The sequence below is a fragment of the Diuraphis noxia genome, unplaced genomic scaffold (assembly GCF_037042655.1).
Source record: "Diuraphis noxia isolate RWA-SAM2 unplaced genomic scaffold, SU_Dnox_SAM2 contig0003, whole genome shotgun sequence".
In the NCBI taxonomy this organism is placed as follows: domain Eukaryota; kingdom Metazoa; phylum Arthropoda; class Insecta; order Hemiptera; family Aphididae; genus Diuraphis; species Diuraphis noxia.
This window is the reverse complement of record NW_028301713.1, coordinates 49249941-49268094: the sequence shown is the minus strand read 5'-3', so window position 1 is coordinate 49268094 and position 18154 is coordinate 49249941. Positions and strand designations below refer to the sequence as shown.

Below are 18154 nucleotides of genomic sequence, written 5' to 3'. Positions count from 1 at the left end.
AAAATCTCCTTTATAAAAATAACAAGTGTAAATAAACAATAGTTTCAAGGATCTAATAATAATTGACTATAATTAAAAATTCACAATTAATAATATTACTCATTATTATAAATTATATTTCTATTTTCTTATACCTAAACTACCTAAGTTACATTTACAAAAATAAGTATTATCAAACAATGTGGTTAGCCAAGGTTTTTAGATTATTATCTAGCGGTTAGCGGATGTTACAGATTACACTATCACAGAATAACTCTTACCCTATGGTTGATAATCACGTGTGTCTTAGCCTCTTAGGAAGAGACGAGAATACAGTAACAGCAACAGCATTCAGGAATCAGGATATTCAGGATACAGATTGTATTGTGAGTTGTGTTTACTGTTTAAAAAGTTATCAAAGATATAATTGTAGACGTCATAGTTTTATGTATTTATGTTTTAAATTTTCATTAGGTTTCAATATGGTTAGCTCTCTAGCCAAAAACGAAGATGCTGATGAAGACATGGATGATGTTTCGTATGAGAAGCATAGACAATTGTTACAGACAATTACATCAAAGACTAAACGAAAGTATGTAATTTACATAATCTATAACAATTAATAAATTAAAATGAAGTACAGTTACCTATTATAAAATGTAATTTTAGAATCCAGCCAACTACTCGGAATGAACCAAGTTTACAAGTTTCACAATTTCATTTGTCAAGTGGACAACAAACAACAAATGTTGATGATTTAACAAATGCACTGAAAAAAAAAGCACCATTAATAAGTCAAAAAATTCAAGTTGCCAAATCAACAAAAAAGCTATTGCAAAAACCATTGGATAAAGTTCATGCTGAAAAAGTAATCTTTTTATAGTAAATTATCCTAATATCATTGTTTATCAATATTATATTAATCCATCTTAATTATTAAACTAGATAATTATCCTATTTATTAATGTTAGAATTTTATTTGCTGTTAACATTTTACTGATTACAAAATACAAACCTGAAAACCTTGGTAGTGTTCTTTTATTTTATGAGAAGACACAGTTTAAAAGTTTCCTCTAATAGGTTACCACACATTTGAATGAATTAATTAAAAATCTCTATATTCTCTCATAAATGAGATAAACAGAATAAAAACCCGTAAAAGACTCATAGTTTTTGAAATTAATTTTTATGAAACAAAATATTCATGATACGATAAACCTGCCAAATTTAAATCTTTAATATTTTTAAACTAATTTAGTAATTAAAAGATTAAATTAATGTATTTATTATTACTGATTTTCTTACAGATAAAAAGAGCAGTTGCTTATGATAATTTTAAAAAACACATAAGCAGATGGTCTGCTGTTATTGAAAAAAATAAGTCTGCCGATCAGTTAAGATTTCCTCTAAGAAGTAGTGAAGTTGAAGTGTTTGATAATCGTATGGTTGATTTCACCCGAGGTTTCTCTCACCCTACAGATTTACAACAAAAAATTTCCGCTGTATTACAATCTAGTGAAATTATTCAACAAAAGCAAAAAGATTTAGTAATAATTAAATTTAAACTATAATGCAGCAATTAATTAATTATCATCTAAATTAATTAATTTTTATTTTTAGAAAATGTCTTGGATAGAAAAAGAAAAAGAAAAGTATCCTTTAACACTAAAAGAGTTGTTAGAAAAACGTAAAAGTATGGCTAATTTCCGGGCTAAAGAATCATATAGACATGCTAAAGCTCACAGACAAAATAAAATTAAAAGTAAAAAATATCATAGATTATTAAGAAAGGAAAAGACAAAAGAACAAATCAAAGAATTTGAAAAATTACAAGAAACAGACCCAGTAGCAGCATTAGAAAAACTAAATGTTATTGAAAAAACAAGAGCTGAAGAGCGTGCTAGCTTAAGACATAAATCTACTGGACAGTGGGCTCGGAACCATGTTATACGGGCCAAATATGATAAAGACGTAAGTAATGAACATTTACAATTTGAATCTGAAACCTAAAAAAAGATTAGAAATAATATTTCCTAATGATTAATAATAAGCAATTTTGTATTATTATTTTTCTTTTTTAGCAAATGATTATTACGTATAATTTAATCTATCTCTCAATAAATAAGTTTTTATAATCAGTGTTTGTTTTCAACAATATGTTACTGTCAAAAATCCCTCTTTCATGTTAAACTTAGCAACATGAAAGATAATAATTGTTGAATTATTCAAGAATAGAAGTTTCATATATTTAACATATTCTAAAAATAATCATTTTACTAAAATTAAAGTATGTTTCCAAGCTATTTACTGTTGTATAAGCTACTACGTTTTTAATATTTTATGTCATAAAATATTATTATTGTATAAAAATAGATTTTTATTTATTCTCTTTTGCATGGTTTCGTTTTAAATAATTTGGATCAATAGTAGGATCACTAAATTATTAAATTATCTTGTGTTGTGTTTATTATATACTGATACAACTGTATATATGAAATAGACAATGGTCCTACTACTTAACCTAACCGTAGTATTAATACAAGTATAATTTGTACTAATTAATCTATTAAATCAATTTTATATAAATTAATAAATACAAATAAAAATATTGTTATGGTTTTAAAAATTTATATTTATATTTAACAAATTATTGTTATAATTGATAGCTAAGTAATTTAACTGTAGATTTTTCATTTCAATTATTATATAAAATTCTTATACACGTTTTATTATTATGATATAGTATATACTATACTAATTGGAGAAGCTAAAATAATTCTATAATGTACTATGAACAATACTAAACTAACTGTTGTTATCTATAATAGCATACATTTTATTAAATTAACACTGAAATATATAAGTATAATATGTGTTTCAACTATTAAAAATTATAAACAATTGCATTCTATACTTATATTTATAATAAGATAATACACAAAACAGCAGTAGATCCCATATTAGGAGACAGCTAATATTCAACATATCTGTACTTACCATTGAAGTAAATAATAAAGATATAATATGACATAATTCGAAGAATTTTATAGTAGATTCTAATCTTTTTTCAAAATATTTTTCAGAAAACACTAATCGATTGATACATTTTATATCATTAATATTAAAAACAGGCTGTCCCTTAAATTATTTAAAATATTTATTAATTATTATTATTATATGTTTTTATATATATAGAGCCGGATAGCTTTGGCAGAACAGTTAAGAAAAAGTAAAGAGTTAACTCAAAAAGTACAACCATCATTGAATGAAACAAATGATTCTGAAAGTTCTGATGAAGAACAAATCGAAATTTCTGAACAAGAGGTTGATCCTGATAATCCTTGGCTTGCCGAACGAAAGGAATTCAAAGATTTTATGGCTGGTTATAATAATTTTGTTCAAAATAATTCTGAATCAAAAGACATAAATGTTAAATTAAATACAAACAATAAAATTAATGATAAAAATCATGAAACAAAAGAATTAGAAGAAAGTAATGTAAATGAGGTAAAACATGATAAAATAGTAGAACCTATAGTCAAAAATAAAAATAAAAAGCAAAATAAGGTTAAAAATATTACAGTTCAAGATCTCTCTACATTTGATGAGGAGGAGAGCTTTGTTGAAGTTCTAAAAATTGTTTCTCCTAAAAAAAAGAAAGTTCATTTTTCCAATGATACTATTAAATCAGAAACTAAAATTAATGAAATTGATACAAATATTAAAATTAACTCAATGGCTTCGTGTCATAAAAAAAATAATAACATTGGTGTAATTAATACAGTTGCTGGAACTTGGTATGTATCATCAAATAATATTAATGATGATTTAAACAAAAAAAAAGTACACAAAGATGTTGAAAAAACATTTAAAACTGTTGAAACTGAATTAAAAAATAAAATTAATGAAAAATTGCTTAATCTCAAAAAAGTTAAAGTTAAACAACCTTCTAAAACAGATTTTATTAAACGTAAAAATCAAGAAGTAAAGAGTGATTATTTAAAAATGAATAATAAACGTATAAAAGCTGAATTTAATGAACCTTTGTATGAAGATAACAGAACATCAGTTACTAATAATATGAGCAATACTGAAAACATCCTAGGATCTGCTAATAAAATTATTGAAAAACCCATAAAGCAAGTACAAAATATAGATCCTACAGAGTTTTTACAAGTAACTCAAGTAAATTTAGAAACTGATGAAATGGCTCAGGTAGAAGATCATTTAGATGATAAGGAAGAAAATGAACAAGAAAAGTTGATTGCAGAAGCTTTTGCTGATGATGATATCGTTAATGAGTTCAAGTATTAACCATCTAATCTTTATATTACATCAACAATCTTTCATATTATGGTTTTATACTTAGGGAGGAAAAGAAAAAGCTGGAAGAACAGTCTAAGCCAAAAGTAGAAACAGCACTTCCTGGTTGGGGCAGTTGGGCTGGCCCTAATATCAGGAAAAGAACATTTAAGAAAAGAACTAACATGGGAATGTTTAGAACACCCGCTAAACCACCACGCAAAGACTTCAATCGAGAAAAAGTTATTATTCATGAGAGTGCCGATGATTCTATTAAATCACATTTAGTAAGATTTGTTATTTTTTTATTTAGTATTATTATTTTATTGACATAAAAAAAATTGGGGTACTAACTTGAGTAATGGATATGTTAACTGTTAAATATGAATTTAGCAATAACTGTTACATACTAAAAACGATTCTGGGCGGATTTGGCCTGTTGGCCTATTTTTTTTAAAGATATTTGATTATATATGAATAATTTTATATGCTAATTATATATGAATATTTTTTTGCTAATTTTTTTTAAGTGCCTAGATTAGACAAATTTTTGCCAAAAAAAAAAATTAGCTATATTATATTTATTATACTATTAACTTATAAGAAGAACTGGGATTTCGATGCACCATGCATTGTTGTTTTCCAAAGCTTACTGTGCTTTGCTCGTCTGGTCACAAATTTGTTTTATGCACTTATGAATGAGAATAAGAAAGTTTAAATTGCATTTTTTGGGATTTTTTAGTTTTTAGGGCATTTAGAGTTTTTTGAGCTTTTGGAAACCAAGTATAAATTTGAAATTTTAATTTAAGATTTTCACACCAACATGGTTTTTGTATAAATATAACAGATTATAAGTAAATAGGTACTTGTAATTCATATTATATTATCAGACAAGGTTTGAGTAAATACTACCCGCATTTTCTGTTAAATAATCTTAAATTGGTAAAATCAACATCCAATAATATCGTTTGAAGTTTCTGTACGAGTTTTGTCGTCGTAAGCACCGTTTTATAACTCTAGTTAATTTCTTTAGGACCATTTTAGAGTTTTTAGGTCATAAATGCTTTTTTTGGGGCATTAAAATCCCAGCCCTACTTTTAAGTCAATACCAATGTATTCTGTAGACCAGCTTTTCTCAATTATATAGTTGAAAATACTTTTGAATGGGTCACCTAAAAATTTAAGTCATAATAAAATATAATTTATATTATGACTTGCTATTAATATATAAGTAATATGAGTAAAAATAAATAGATCAAGTATTAAAATTTCTTTTAGTCATGGGAATTGAAAAAATTAAAAGGATCAGGGGCGCCAAAATATAAAAATATATGTAGGGCAATTCATAATTGATAACCCACCCACCCACCCGCCCACCTTTACATAGGTACCTAATATATTTCTTATATATCTTTCTTACAGTTAACATCAGTCAGGCATCAGCTACTGACCACTCGGCACCCACCCACCCACCCACCCATTTCAATATGTGTAATAGGTCAATATAGGTCTTTGTGCCCTTGAAAAGGATGAGGGTGGGTAGGTTGCCTTCCATTGAATATTATTTTTAAATAGATTGTATGAACAATTAAGTAGATAATATCTTGTCGGCCAACACAAAGGTTTTAAAGCGAGTTATGCTTATGAGTATTTTAAAATTGTAAATTGTTTATCTCAAATTACACATAACTCACTTTAAAATTAAAATATATTAAAAAGCCTATAAGAAGCCATAAATAATAATATTATCCTTTAGTTTTTATAAGATGTAAATTCACTCTAAATTTTAAACTAATGGAGCTAAACGTGTTATGAGCATGAAATTTTTTATGTCACATACTTCTAAGACAGACAACACATGTGGGTCGGTGTACCATCCTCTTAAATTTTTTTTGTATAAAAATTGAGCATATGAATTTTAGCATTTTAAAATTGCTATAAGAATATCTTTTATAAGTTCCTAGTGTATTTTCAAGGTATTTGAGCAAATTTACATTTTTTCATTAACAATTTAAAAAATTTTTTTAAATAACTTGGACATTTTCCAAAGCCTATAAGTAGTTAAAAATTAATTAAAATTATTTTAAACTAATTTGAAATTGTATTCTGTATAAAAAATTTCAATCATAATCAAATGTTTCAAGGCTCAACAATTAATACTTTTGAAAAATAACAAAAAAACTTTAAAAGAAATCATTATTTCACAAATAATGCCATCAAAATTTGAACTTCAATCATTTTTTATGAATGATATGGCTTCAAACTAAACTTATTTCAACTAAAAATCATTTTTTTTTTTTTTAATTAATAATAAAACATTCCTAGCCTATGGCTACAACTAAAAATAATAAAAACTATTGAATAATCTTATTTTACAGTTTCAAATGTTAGGTCAAAATATTAAGCTACATACTTTCAAGTTTGAATAGTGTTGTAAAAAACCGACTTTTAGTGTTTATAAAAAGAACTTTTCTTTGTGTGGCTGTGTTGATTATTGACTTGCAAATTTATATCGCATACAATTCTTTTTTTTCTCTATTTTTTAGTTTTTTTTGATTATTTTGAAAAGTATAGAGAATGTTTTACTTCTAACTGCCCAAAGTATCAACTAAATTTAATTTTAAATTGCTACCAAAATCATATACACACAAAAAACAATATTAAATCAAAACATTCATTGATCTGCTTAAAATCTTAAATAAAACTTTAAATATTAAAAATATAGGTATCAGGTAATCATTAGATTATATATTCGAAAAATCTTTTCATCTATTATTTTTATTATTTGTTTAAAAATGTATTTTCATTGTTTTTTTAAAGGTTTCTGAATTGCCATATCCATTTAAAGGTGTTGAAGAATATGAAGAAACAATCAAAGTGCCTGTTGGGAGAACATGGGTACCTGAGACAGTTTTCCAAAAACTTACTGCTCCTCCAGTTGTTACTCAAATGGGTCAAATTATTGATCCAATTGATGAAAATTCTGTTGTAAAAATTAAATTAAATGATTAAAATTTACTTTGAAATTCTTATTTTTATTTAATATAATATAATATTATATATTTTTATATAGTTTATATGATCTTAAGTAGTAATATTCCAATTCAAAATCATATATTATGTATATTTAATTTAAAAATGTTAAATTACACACTATATAAATTAATTATAAACACTAAAAAAAAACTAATTCTATGAGTGAGTTTCATTAATTTAAAATAAGCTTTAAAACAATTTGGATAATTTATCGGGCCAATGTAGCATCAATTTGAGCAATCCATGGTAAAATTAATTTAATTTTCCTTCTATAAGCACTGTCCTTGCTTAATGGATTGTGTTCCAAGTATATGGTTTCTAGCTTCTTCAAATGTTCCAAAATTTGAACACTATTCCAATCATTTATTTGGTTGTCATTGATCTAAAAAAATTATCATAGTATAAATATTATATTTTTAAAGATTTTTATTTGTTCTTACCCAAAGTTCTGTTAATTTTTGTAAATGTGTTATATTTTCGATTTTAGAAATTTTATTCATAGACAAATCTAGAGTTCCAAGATTAATATTATCTTCAAGATTTTCAATTACTGTGATTCCATTTTCAGAGAGATACAATTCATCTAGCGATTTCAACTTGTTAAGATTTTCAATTTTAGTCAAACTATTATTTTGTAAACTTAATATTTTTAAATTAATCAATGTGTCTAAATTTTGTATTTTATCAACTTTATTTTTTCCCAAGTATAATTCTGTAAGGCCAGTAAGACATTCAATATTTTCAATTGTCTGTAAATCATATAAATTTAAACAAATTAGAACATATCAAGAGGCAATGGAGATCAATTAACATGGAGCTAAAATAAAATGGCACAGTATAAAATATAACTAATAACTAAGACATGCAACCTAAAACACCTTAAATCATCAAAATTATTGCTCAAAAAGTATTTAAATACATTAAATAAAAAACAATCTAAACAAAAATAAAATATCCTAAAAAATGGAAGTTTTAATTTTCACAACAGCAACATAACACAAAATTTGGATTTCTATAATACTGCTAGATTTTATATCAAGCCAAAATAGTTATCAAATACATTAAATACCTAACCCTGCTTATAAGATAATATAAGGCATTTAAATATAGAATGTATGTAAATTAATACCTTGAAGTTGCCTATAACTTTTGACATTTTATATCTTTGCTTTGGCACATAAAATCGTAATTGAAAAACGTTACGTTACGAAAAAAAAATTGCAAAATATAATTTTTCTCGTGTGAGATTTGAAGTTGATATATGCGCTTATCAGTTATCACATGTTAGTTAGGTGCGACTGCACCGATGCTCAATGTGTTTGTTACTTCGATCATTTGAGCATATAGCGAATGTCCAAAAGTGGGACATGAACGGTACGCCGCGCTCCAAGAGTGTCACTCCTCTACTAACACACGCACACACATATGTGCTACATATGATAGCAAGGACAACAAAGACATAAAATGAGGTACTTTATTGCAGACAATATGTTTAGTGATGTTAAATCATAATTATTTATAGACTATAACATAAATGAATTTTTTAGAAATAATATTGCAATTAAACTACAGCACGAAATAGAAACTAAAAAGCATACCAAACAAATTAAATAAAATGATAATTTTAATCAATATTTATAACAAATATATACAATATACTATATAACAATTTTTGAAAATCATTTGTACCTTAATTTTATTGTCTCCCAATTCCAACATTTGTAGATTTGTTAAATGATTAACATGTGCAATTTTAGTTATTCGATTACTGGATAAATATAATTTTTCTAAATTGATCAAATTTTCAAGACCTTCAATTTCTTTTATACGGTTGAATGATAAATCGAGCACTCTAAAATTATAAATAAAGATTTATATCAGAATTAGGTATATATAATGCATAATTAAATTATTTTACTTTAAGTTAATAAGACTGGACAGATTTTCAATTTTGATTATTTGGTTATCATACAAATCAAGTTCATTAAGAGAAACAAGCATTTGAATGTTTTCAATTTTCTTTATATGGTTCCAACGAAGACATAAAGAACGAAGGTTTAGCATATGTTCAAAGTTTTCAATTTTATCCAATCTTTGATGATTCAAATCCAACTCCTGAAAAACAACATAAGTTTAAGCAATGTATTGAGAATTTTAGAAAATTAAAAAAAAATATTAAAACAATAAAAAAATATATAAATATAGAACTTAAAACAAAGAAAAATGTTGGTAAAAATAAAGAAATTTTATAGTTTATTTATAAAACTGTATTTTCAAAATGTACCTATTCATCCTCTATTCAGATTAACACTACACTGCTAGCTTGCATGTCAATCATGTGAATAAAACTGTAAAAAGGTTGAGTGTGCAGAGCATTAACATATCCCTAAAAGTGTGTGTTTGTATAACCTGAATAGAGTTTAATAGGTTCACACAGATTACAAAACTGTAAAATGTTACACTTTAAAAAAATAATAATATTAGTTTATTGTCAAGTAAGTATTCTTGATTCCTAATAATCTATTAAACAATGATTCTATTAACGCCAAGCACTCATTAATTGCATGAAGTATATTTTTAATAATTTACAATTATATTATTTAAAATCTTAATAATACCTAATGTAATCAATATTAAAAAGATTTTAAGCTACATAATTTAATGTACCAACTGCTAATATAATAAAATGATTACTGAAGTTGTACCCGTGAATATTTTACAAGTAAAATTTTGTGTGAAGGTGGGGGGAAGGAACATTTATTACAGTTAAGACAGTGTCCGTACGAAAATGTAGTTCCAGAACCATCTACTGCTATTGTAAGTTATAACAAATTTACAAATTTTAAATTTTAATAAATATTGTATTTAATTTTAATTTTTAGACATAAATATCACATTTTTTATGAATTTCAAACTAAAAATAATTTGCAATTTTCAAAATTTGTAAGAATTTTCTTTTAAATTTCTAACATTAGGTGCTTATAATAAAATACTATGGGTTGACTACTCAAATTTATTTTTAATTTTAACTAAAGCCGGGTTCATACTTGTCAGTCAAAATGTTCATTATGACTGATGACGCGATACTGATCATTAGAAATGTCGCAAATTAGAAATACAGTCAACTCGCAATATAACAAAATTCAAGGGACCGAGAAAAAAATGTGTTATATCAAAAGTTCGTTACATCGAAATTCATAATGCTATACATCGTTATACCACAATATTTTCAAGGGACCGGTAGTTTTATTCGTTATATCGAGATTTTTGTTATATCAAATTTCGTTATATCGCGAGTTGACTGTAGTTTCTATACGACTGATATCAATTTTGATGATTCAGTCATACTGAAACAAGTGTTCACATGTTCATAACTTGTTCAGTTTTGATGAACGTTTTGACTGACACATGAGAACTTGGCTTAACTACAAACAATGAGGAACCTTGTACAACATTATCAAGTTTTTTGACTGAGTGAAAAATTGTTTATGCCTATAAATAGCTTTGAAATAGTCAAAATACTTTGAAAATTAAATAGTACCTAAATATAAAAAAAAATTGGTAATATTACCTAATATTACGTTAAGACTTTATGTATGTGAAATATACAAAATACATCACCACCCTCTCCCCAAAAAACCTGAAGATATAACATTTCATATGAAATTATACCATATATTAAAGATTTTCATTTCTATATAAAAATCATTAACCTTCTAAGTCTCAAAACACTTTTTGAGCCTATGCATTTATAAGACAAAATTTAGATGTTTTTTCTTAAATCTAATAAATCAACATTCACTATAACATGTTACAAATATTAAGGTACAGCATTCCTTTAAGATTCAAATGAATATTTTCAATGTAATTTGAATGTAAAATCAAATATAAGAATATTGTGATTACAATGGCTCCTTCAAATTCTGGCTTAAAAATATACTCAAATTATAACTACATAACAAAGGATTTTGTATGTAATATGTTAAATAAAGAATTAAGTTGAAATTCAAAACTATTAATAACTAAAATTCCGTTTATCAGAAAACATTTAAATACTTACAAATAAAAGTCTTGTAATCTAAATCGATTAATAAAAAAAAATATTTAAAATTTGAAATTTACTTCAGCATTTTCGTTAATTTCCACACTATTTTCTTCATAAATAATATATTTTACTCCATTTTCGTCCACACCTGTAGCACCTTCTTCTTTTATAGTTTTATTAGTCTCTACATTTTCATTACCTCCTGGTTTGTTTGATATATGAAAGTTAAATAAATCACTTAATCAATATTTTAACAATTTAACATAAATACATTTCTTGAATAAATCTTACCTTTATTATCATTTGAGTCCATCTTATTTAATCGAAAGTAGGTAACAAATAATATTATCCTTGTTTAATAATAGGTAGGATTCTTTTTACACCAAAATTATGATAGTTTATTGATCTACGTTCAAGCTAATAGTTCAAAATCCAACAATTAACTAATAACTAAGACTACCTAGGCCTATAATTTATACTAAACACATTAATAATTTGAAAACTAAATAGATTATTGGATTTTTTAATCGGTACAAAATAATTGTTAGTAGTTAATAAGTAGTCTCTGGTCTCATAAAGTCATAAGTCAGAATAGTAAATAAACTATCAACGGCGTGGATTCGATGATCTTTCATCTTTGTCCAGTTTGTCCGTGATTTACGGATAAGCAAAAATGATATGAATCATGATAATAATATATTCCGATGATAACATTTATGACATGCTTTTTTTTTTTTTGTTATTTTAAAGAATAGGACTTTTTGCCCTTTCGGATTTTTATAGACTCTACAACTGCTCTAGACTCTATTTTTTTTTTTATAGTGCTCTACGCCTATGCAGCTCTCGTATGGCGTATGATTCTATCACGGACTACGGTCTTATTAGGTTTATTTATTTATAACTATCTTAGTTCGTGGTTTATTCATAGAAATATAAACATTTTTTTAATATCTGTGGGTTTAATGCTATTCATTAAATGTATATTTTATTTTATTTATTTACGTTTCGAAGTCTGAGCACATTAAATATTTAAATATTGGTTCTGCGTAGAATAAAGTTGCAAATTTCAATCATATACCTATATATTTAACCATAGTTTTGCCAATCTTCTCCATTCGGCATTTCAGCAATCATAGTCCACAGATATTAATTATTAATTGATTTTGATTTTTCTTCATAATCATAGACGTATAAATTTATATTTTATATGTCTACTAAATGTTCATATTTTCATAATCCATAGATTTTTATCCACTACTGTAGATTTCACCATGGGAGAAAAACCTAGATATTATCAAAGAACATTAAAAGTTATTGTTAATAAGTTATTGTTCTGTGTTAAAAGCAAATGGGAAAATCTGCTCTACGATCGTTGTGCATTTGAATTAGTGATGGAAACAATCGAATGATTTCAACAATCGAAAGATTCACATTTCACTGTAAACAACTTCGTGAATCGTGATAAATTTAGTATTTACTATTTTTAGTATTTCGCATTACACATTTACACCACTACACCAGTTTCTTGAGTTTTCAACATTTTGTAACAGCTCTATAGTGATTCAAAAATTTAATGATTATTAGATAATTAGTATTTTTTATAAAACATTTTAGAAAAGTAATAGTGGCGCCAAAGTCCAAAATGTTACCTATGACATCAGACACCTCCACATAAAATGTTGACACCCACCTATTTCATTACCTTACCTATTACCTTACCTTATAGTTTTTATGGAATATTATCAACTTTTAGTTTACAATTGACAGTAATGTCTAATACATGCAATTATATCCATATCGTAATATATTTAGAATGACAAACGTAACTCTCCTAAACAGAGGCGGATTTCCCATTAGGCATTGTAGGCAGCTGCCTAGGGCGGCAAATTTTGTAGTCTTTTATTAAAAAACATCAAACATATAGTACATCGTATATTATGATATTCAGTATACCAATCTATTTTGGTTCATTATAATTTATAGTCATTACCTATAAATATTATAGTAAACAATTATATATAGAAAACAGTTTTTGATAATACTATATATTTATTATTGATGAATGATGGTTTATAATTAATAAAAATTATCATTGTAGGTTTTTATTCAAATTCAGTGAACAACCATTGACATTTTTTTCAAAGTAGGCTAAATAACTTCAGGCGAAAAAAATAGTCTAAAAATTAAAATGGATGTCCACTACTATTGTCTATATATTAAATATTTAGAGTAGGTATTTTGGAGGGGTATTGTAACTTTTTCACCTATTATAGGAGCGGCAAATTTTTGGTGCCTATAGCCGTAAAAAAAATAAATCCGCCCCTGCTCCTAAATATATTTTGGCGCCACTGAAAAGTAATATCACTGAACAATAGTTATATATACTAGTTTATTACTCTAACATCTATAATAACCTGTTTTAAGTTTTAATATAATCTAAAAAGATAGATATAGTTTATTTATATAGTTAAATGTATTATAGTTAATTTTAAATTTTAAAAGTATTATAAAGTTTTAAAATTTTTGTTTAGGTACCTACTTAATTGAAATAAAAAAAAAGTTTATTGGAATGGACAACTGAAAAATAGAACCAAATAAAAAAAATTAGAAATTTATATACTTATTAATTGATGATGAATTTATTATTTTGAATTATACCGATTTCTAATTGCAAATATTTTAAAAGTATGAACGAAATAAGCGAAAAAAATAATCTAATATATAGAATAGGTAGATAATAGACATTACCTATAAGGCTATAACGGTTATTAATCTTATATAATAATAATTTAATAACCCATTAAATAATAATTAGTAATTTTATTTTCATTTAGTTATTAATTATTAATGTTTTAAATGTTGACATATATATATATATATATATATATATATACTGATTATAATCAGTCGAAAATTTACTTTCGTGAATATCATTTAAAATAATAATTGTATCATTGCTAGATTACGTCAGTTGATTTCGATACCAAAAAAATCACTCGAGAATTTTCAAACAATCGAAATAATCTAACAATCGAGTATTTCGAGTGATTTCTCTCGATTTCAAACAATTTAAAAAGAAAAATGCCGCCAGAATTAAATTTTGATAACCGGTTCTCTGTCTCTCTGATAACTTTTATATTTTACATTTGTTATTTTTTACTTCTCATAGGTACGGTACTTCATCAAAGTTCTCGAGAATTCTTTATAGTTTGTTTCTTGTAATATATTCGATTATTTAATGGTTTTAGACATTTAGAGAATCCATATTCCGTGTACTAAAAACATTAGATCATGCACCAATTATAAATCATAATGCCGTTCAATATCTGTATACTTTGTTTCTGTTTTCTTTGGATTATAATTCTCCGTTTTAAGTCTTGATTCGTAATTGTAGTTTAACAAATATTTAATTTCTTATAAAATGGATAGTAATAAAAAACGTAATTTGAACAGTGATTTAAATAGTTGCTTGCAAAGTTTAGACTCAAATAAAATAACAGAAAGAAAGGTAATGATATGTAACATAATATTATAAATATTGGTATGGAATTTAGATATAATACATACTTGTATGGCGTTCCACATTTTAATCTAATGCATGACTAAACAATAAGTAATCCATCTGTAATATAAAAATTGTACGTTTTAACTAATGTATTATAATTATTTTTCATAACAAGACCAGAGTATTTTATATTAATTAATCAATGACTAGATTTTTTAACTTTTGTTTTTAATTACGAATCAACAAATAATGGAAATTAATTTCCATATACATGTTTGACAATTATTAATTTAATTACACTTTGATTATAGTTATTATTTATCTAATGTCAGTTTTATAAAACCAAATCAAAACTAATTGACAAGTTATTTTGATTTTTACAAATTGTGAAGTTGTATAACTTAGACTAAAAGCTCGACTAAAAGTTAAAAGCTAAAATATTTAACAATATATAATGCAAATAAATACATTTAAAAATATTTAAATTAATATATAAATATAATTCAAATCTTATAATAATTTATATTACCAATATAAATTTAAATAATATAAAATTAAATATTTAAAAAAAAAACTAATATTTTATTTTATTTTTGGAGTTAACGTAATGCACTAAAGCTATGATTTTTATTAGTCTTAGATGTAGAAAGACTTGTTTGAAGAAAAATAATGTCCTTGCCTGCCCTCACTAATTTATGTAATATTTCTAAACATGATAATTTTAGCAATATTTTATTTTTTTGTATATTGTTATTTATAATATAGACGTATAGTACTTTATAGCAATTGTACAAAATATAATACACATTACTGAATGATGTTAAAATATTTTTGATGCAAGTCTTTATGTAATATAAGTATTTTAGAGATATTGAAATGTCTATTTATTTAATGTATATTTATTCATCTATTATGAACCATCCTATTTTTATTGTAGCAACATATTTATAGCATGATATAAATCAACTTACAATCATTTATTATAAAAATTAATATTTATAATCAATGATACAACCACACAGTTGTATTATTTTCTTAAAACAGTTTTAATATCTTTTGAATAAATATATTTATAGGTGAAACGACAAGAACTACAACAGCTATTGGAGAATGATGAAATTATTGAAGTTTTGAATTATAACAGTAGTCTGATACATTTAAATAAATCTCAAAGTAATGATGGTAATGGTTACCTTGTAACATGGATTTCTCTTCTAAATTGTTATCACAGAAGCTTAATACTTGTTAGTAAATACTAAATATTTAAATAGTATTTTAAACTATTATTAATAACCAATAATAGTTACTCTTATAATTATTATGTTTTATTTATCAGGATGTTGAGAATGAAGCAAAGAAGAAGCAAAAATCGGGTATCAGTTATAAACAACCAAATTTTGAAAACTGTTTTATTCTGCTGAGAAATATAATCAATAAAGCTAACAAAGGTACAAGTGAACAAGTCATCTATTATTTATGTATTTACATTATAATTTGACAAAAATAATTTAACATTTTTCATGTATGGTTGAATAAGCCTCTTATTGAGTTCCTGAACAGCTAACCATTCATAATCTGTCCATATGTCTTTTTCTTCTACATTTCCATCCAACAGTTTTGCTTTAAAAAAAAATATTTTTGCCCCTTCTACATTAGATTGTTCTCGTATTTGTTTCGGATACTTATACTTATAAAATCCACATGGAGCATTGCCATAAAATCTAACATTAATGTTATTTCCGCACGATTCTCTTAATATTCTTTCTGATGTTTCTCTTAATGTTTCTCCATCATTCCATAACCCTTGTGGTAAGACCCAAAAGTCTTCATGTCCAAATTTTTGTTTAACAATCAAGACCAAATTGTCATCCAATTTCCTTTTTAATGATTTAGTATCATTTATTGTGTCTGCCTCAGTTGAACGACTAGCAAATTTAAAATTTAAAAGTTCTTCTTTGTTCTTATCTACATAGTCTTGTGCCGATTGATTTGATGTCTGATCCATTTCATCGAAATCAATAACCTTACCGTTTTTCAATTTTTCCATTCTCTTAACATCTTTTTCATGTCTAAGCTCATGATCTGACTTCAAACTATTTTCAAATTCAATTTCTTGTAACATATTTTGAAATTTTACCTCTGTGTCAGTTAATGATTTAGTTATAATCGGTTTACGTTGTAGACATAAACCGGCCATGATATCCCATTTCACTTGCTTTGTTGAATGCATTCTCCTAAAGAAGTTTTTTAAAATCATTATATTACGAATTGTCTTCATGTTTTTAATTTTTGTTAACAATAGGTAATAAGTAGGTAAGTACTAAATAGTAGTTTTAAAAATAACAAAAATACACATACATATAATAAATATTATCGTTTATAATTATATTAAGTTTTTCACAGTTCACAGACTAAAATAATATAATCTCATACTGTTTCTTTAAAAAAAACAGTGATAACTGATAAGTTGATAAATGATAATATTAAATTATAAATTTATAAGCAACTTAATAACCTAAAAATTTCTGTTAGTTTTTTTCTTCTATGAGGTTAATTTAGAAAATAAAAAGTTGTGAAGCCGTGAATTCAGAAGCCAGTAATGAACAATGTTCCACCATGGCTAAATTTAGCCATGTGTTCCACTTTCCACTATTAGTCCGTAGCACAGTTGTTTATGTCCGTGGAGAAGTAATTGATATAATATTGTTCTGTGCTGATATCTAGTATCTACCCTAATTTAATCACGCCTATACTCCTATAGAGTCATGACAAAATCTATTTTGTCATGTATAGAGTATAGTATAATGGAAAGTTAATTATACCACAGATTATATAATATAAATAAAAATAATATAATTATATAATAATATAAATAAAGATTATACTTTATAATTTATCTTAAGAGGACGCTACACCCGCATGTGTTGTCGACGTCTTACAAGTGCGTAACATTGCAAAAACTGTTTCGCGCGGGAAAGAACCGAGAAAGATACAGTTATAACCTTATAACGAAGAAACGAAATTTTCACCACATAAAAAGGAGAATTTTTTCTGTGAAATATCGTTTTTATTTTTTCGATATCACTTATACAAAAAAAATTCTTATTGTTTTATAATATGTTAATTTTTGTGTTTGTAATTTTTAAACATGAATAACTTTTTTTGTAGTTCTAATATCGAAAAAATAAAAACGATATTTCACAGACAATATTCTCCTTTTTATGTGGTGAAAATTTCGTGTCTTAGTTATAACTGTATCTTTCTCGGTTCTTTCCCGCGCGAAACAG

At 25.2% G+C, this 18154-nt stretch overlaps 4 protein-coding genes across 5 annotated transcripts in view; 2 read left to right on the top strand and 2 right to left on the bottom strand.

Moving 5' to 3' along the window:
- Positions 1-233: 233 nt before the first annotated feature.
- LOC107164227 (U3 small nucleolar RNA-associated protein 14 homolog A) lies at positions 234-7307 on the top strand. Its single transcript, XM_015511969.2, has 8 exons — positions 234-365; positions 454-571; positions 649-847; positions 1287-1526; positions 1600-1950; positions 3175-4286; positions 4349-4568; positions 7102-7307. The coding sequence occupies exons 2-8, from the start codon at positions 462-464 to the stop codon at positions 7291-7293; spliced, it is 2424 nt and encodes an 807-aa protein (XP_015367455.1). The 5' UTR covers positions 234-365; positions 454-461; the 3' UTR covers positions 7294-7307.
- A 77-nt stretch (positions 7308-7384) lies between these two features.
- On the bottom strand, positions 7385-12493 carry LOC107164228 (uncharacterized). Its single transcript, XM_015511970.2, has 6 exons — positions 11654-12493; positions 11440-11564; positions 9236-9432; positions 9007-9169; positions 7758-8066; positions 7385-7699 (listed from the first exon to the last, which is right to left on the bottom strand). Exons 1-6 carry the CDS (start codon positions 11673-11675, stop codon positions 7526-7528), a joined length of 990 nt encoding a protein of 329 aa, XP_015367456.1. The 5' UTR covers positions 11676-12493; the 3' UTR covers positions 7385-7525.
- Positions 12494-14505: 2012 nt separating this feature from the next.
- Positions 14506-18154, top strand: part of tefu (Serine/threonine-protein kinase tefu) — a 54112-nt gene continuing 50463 nt past the window's right edge. For both annotated transcript variants that reach the window (XM_089222998.1, XM_015511984.2), the window contains exons 1-3: positions 14506-14870; positions 15944-16111; positions 16204-16315. In XM_089222998.1, coding sequence (XP_089079124.1) covers positions 14784-14870; positions 15944-16111; positions 16204-16315 — 367 coding nt within the window. In that variant the 5' untranslated portion in view covers positions 14506-14783. The remainder of the gene's footprint in view (positions 14871-15943; positions 16112-16203; positions 16316-18154) is intronic.
- mRpL46 (mitochondrial ribosomal protein L46) lies at positions 16263-17298 on the bottom strand. The gene has a single exon (XM_015511973.2). The coding sequence runs from the start codon at positions 17143-17145 to the stop codon at positions 16342-16344; it is 804 nt and encodes a 267-aa protein (XP_015367459.2). The 5' UTR covers positions 17146-17298; the 3' UTR covers positions 16263-16341.

What these genes read in the sequence shown, in the direction of transcription:
- LOC107164228 (XM_015511970.2), bottom strand. Translation starts at nt 11,675, where the DNA reads ATGGACTCAAATGATAATAAAG. An exon ending in AAATTAACGAAAATGCTGAA is followed by an intron (nt 9,433 to 11,439) that starts GTAAATTTCAAA and finishes GTTGTTTTTCAG; the next exon opens with GAGTTGGATTTGAATCATCA. An exon ending in TGGGAGACAATAAAATTAAG is followed by an intron (nt 8,067 to 9,006) that starts GTACAAATGATT and finishes TATGATTTACAG; the next exon opens with ACAATTGAAAATATTGAATG.
- mRpL46 (XM_015511973.2), bottom strand. Translation starts at nt 17,145, where the DNA reads ATGAAGACAATTCGTAATATAATGATTTTAAAAAACTTCTTTAGGAGA.
- LOC107164227 (XM_015511969.2), top strand. Translation starts at nt 462, where the DNA reads ATGGTTAGCTCTCTAGCCAAAAACGAAGATGCTGATGAAGACATGGAT. An exon ending in ACATCAAAGACTAAACGAAA is followed by an intron (nt 572 to 648) that starts GTATGTAATTTA and finishes ATGTAATTTTAG; the next exon opens with AATCCAGCCAACTACTCGGA. An exon ending in GGGCCAAATATGATAAAGAC is followed by an intron (nt 1,951 to 3,174) that starts GTAAGTAATGAA and finishes TTATATATATAG; the next exon opens with AGCCGGATAGCTTTGGCAGA.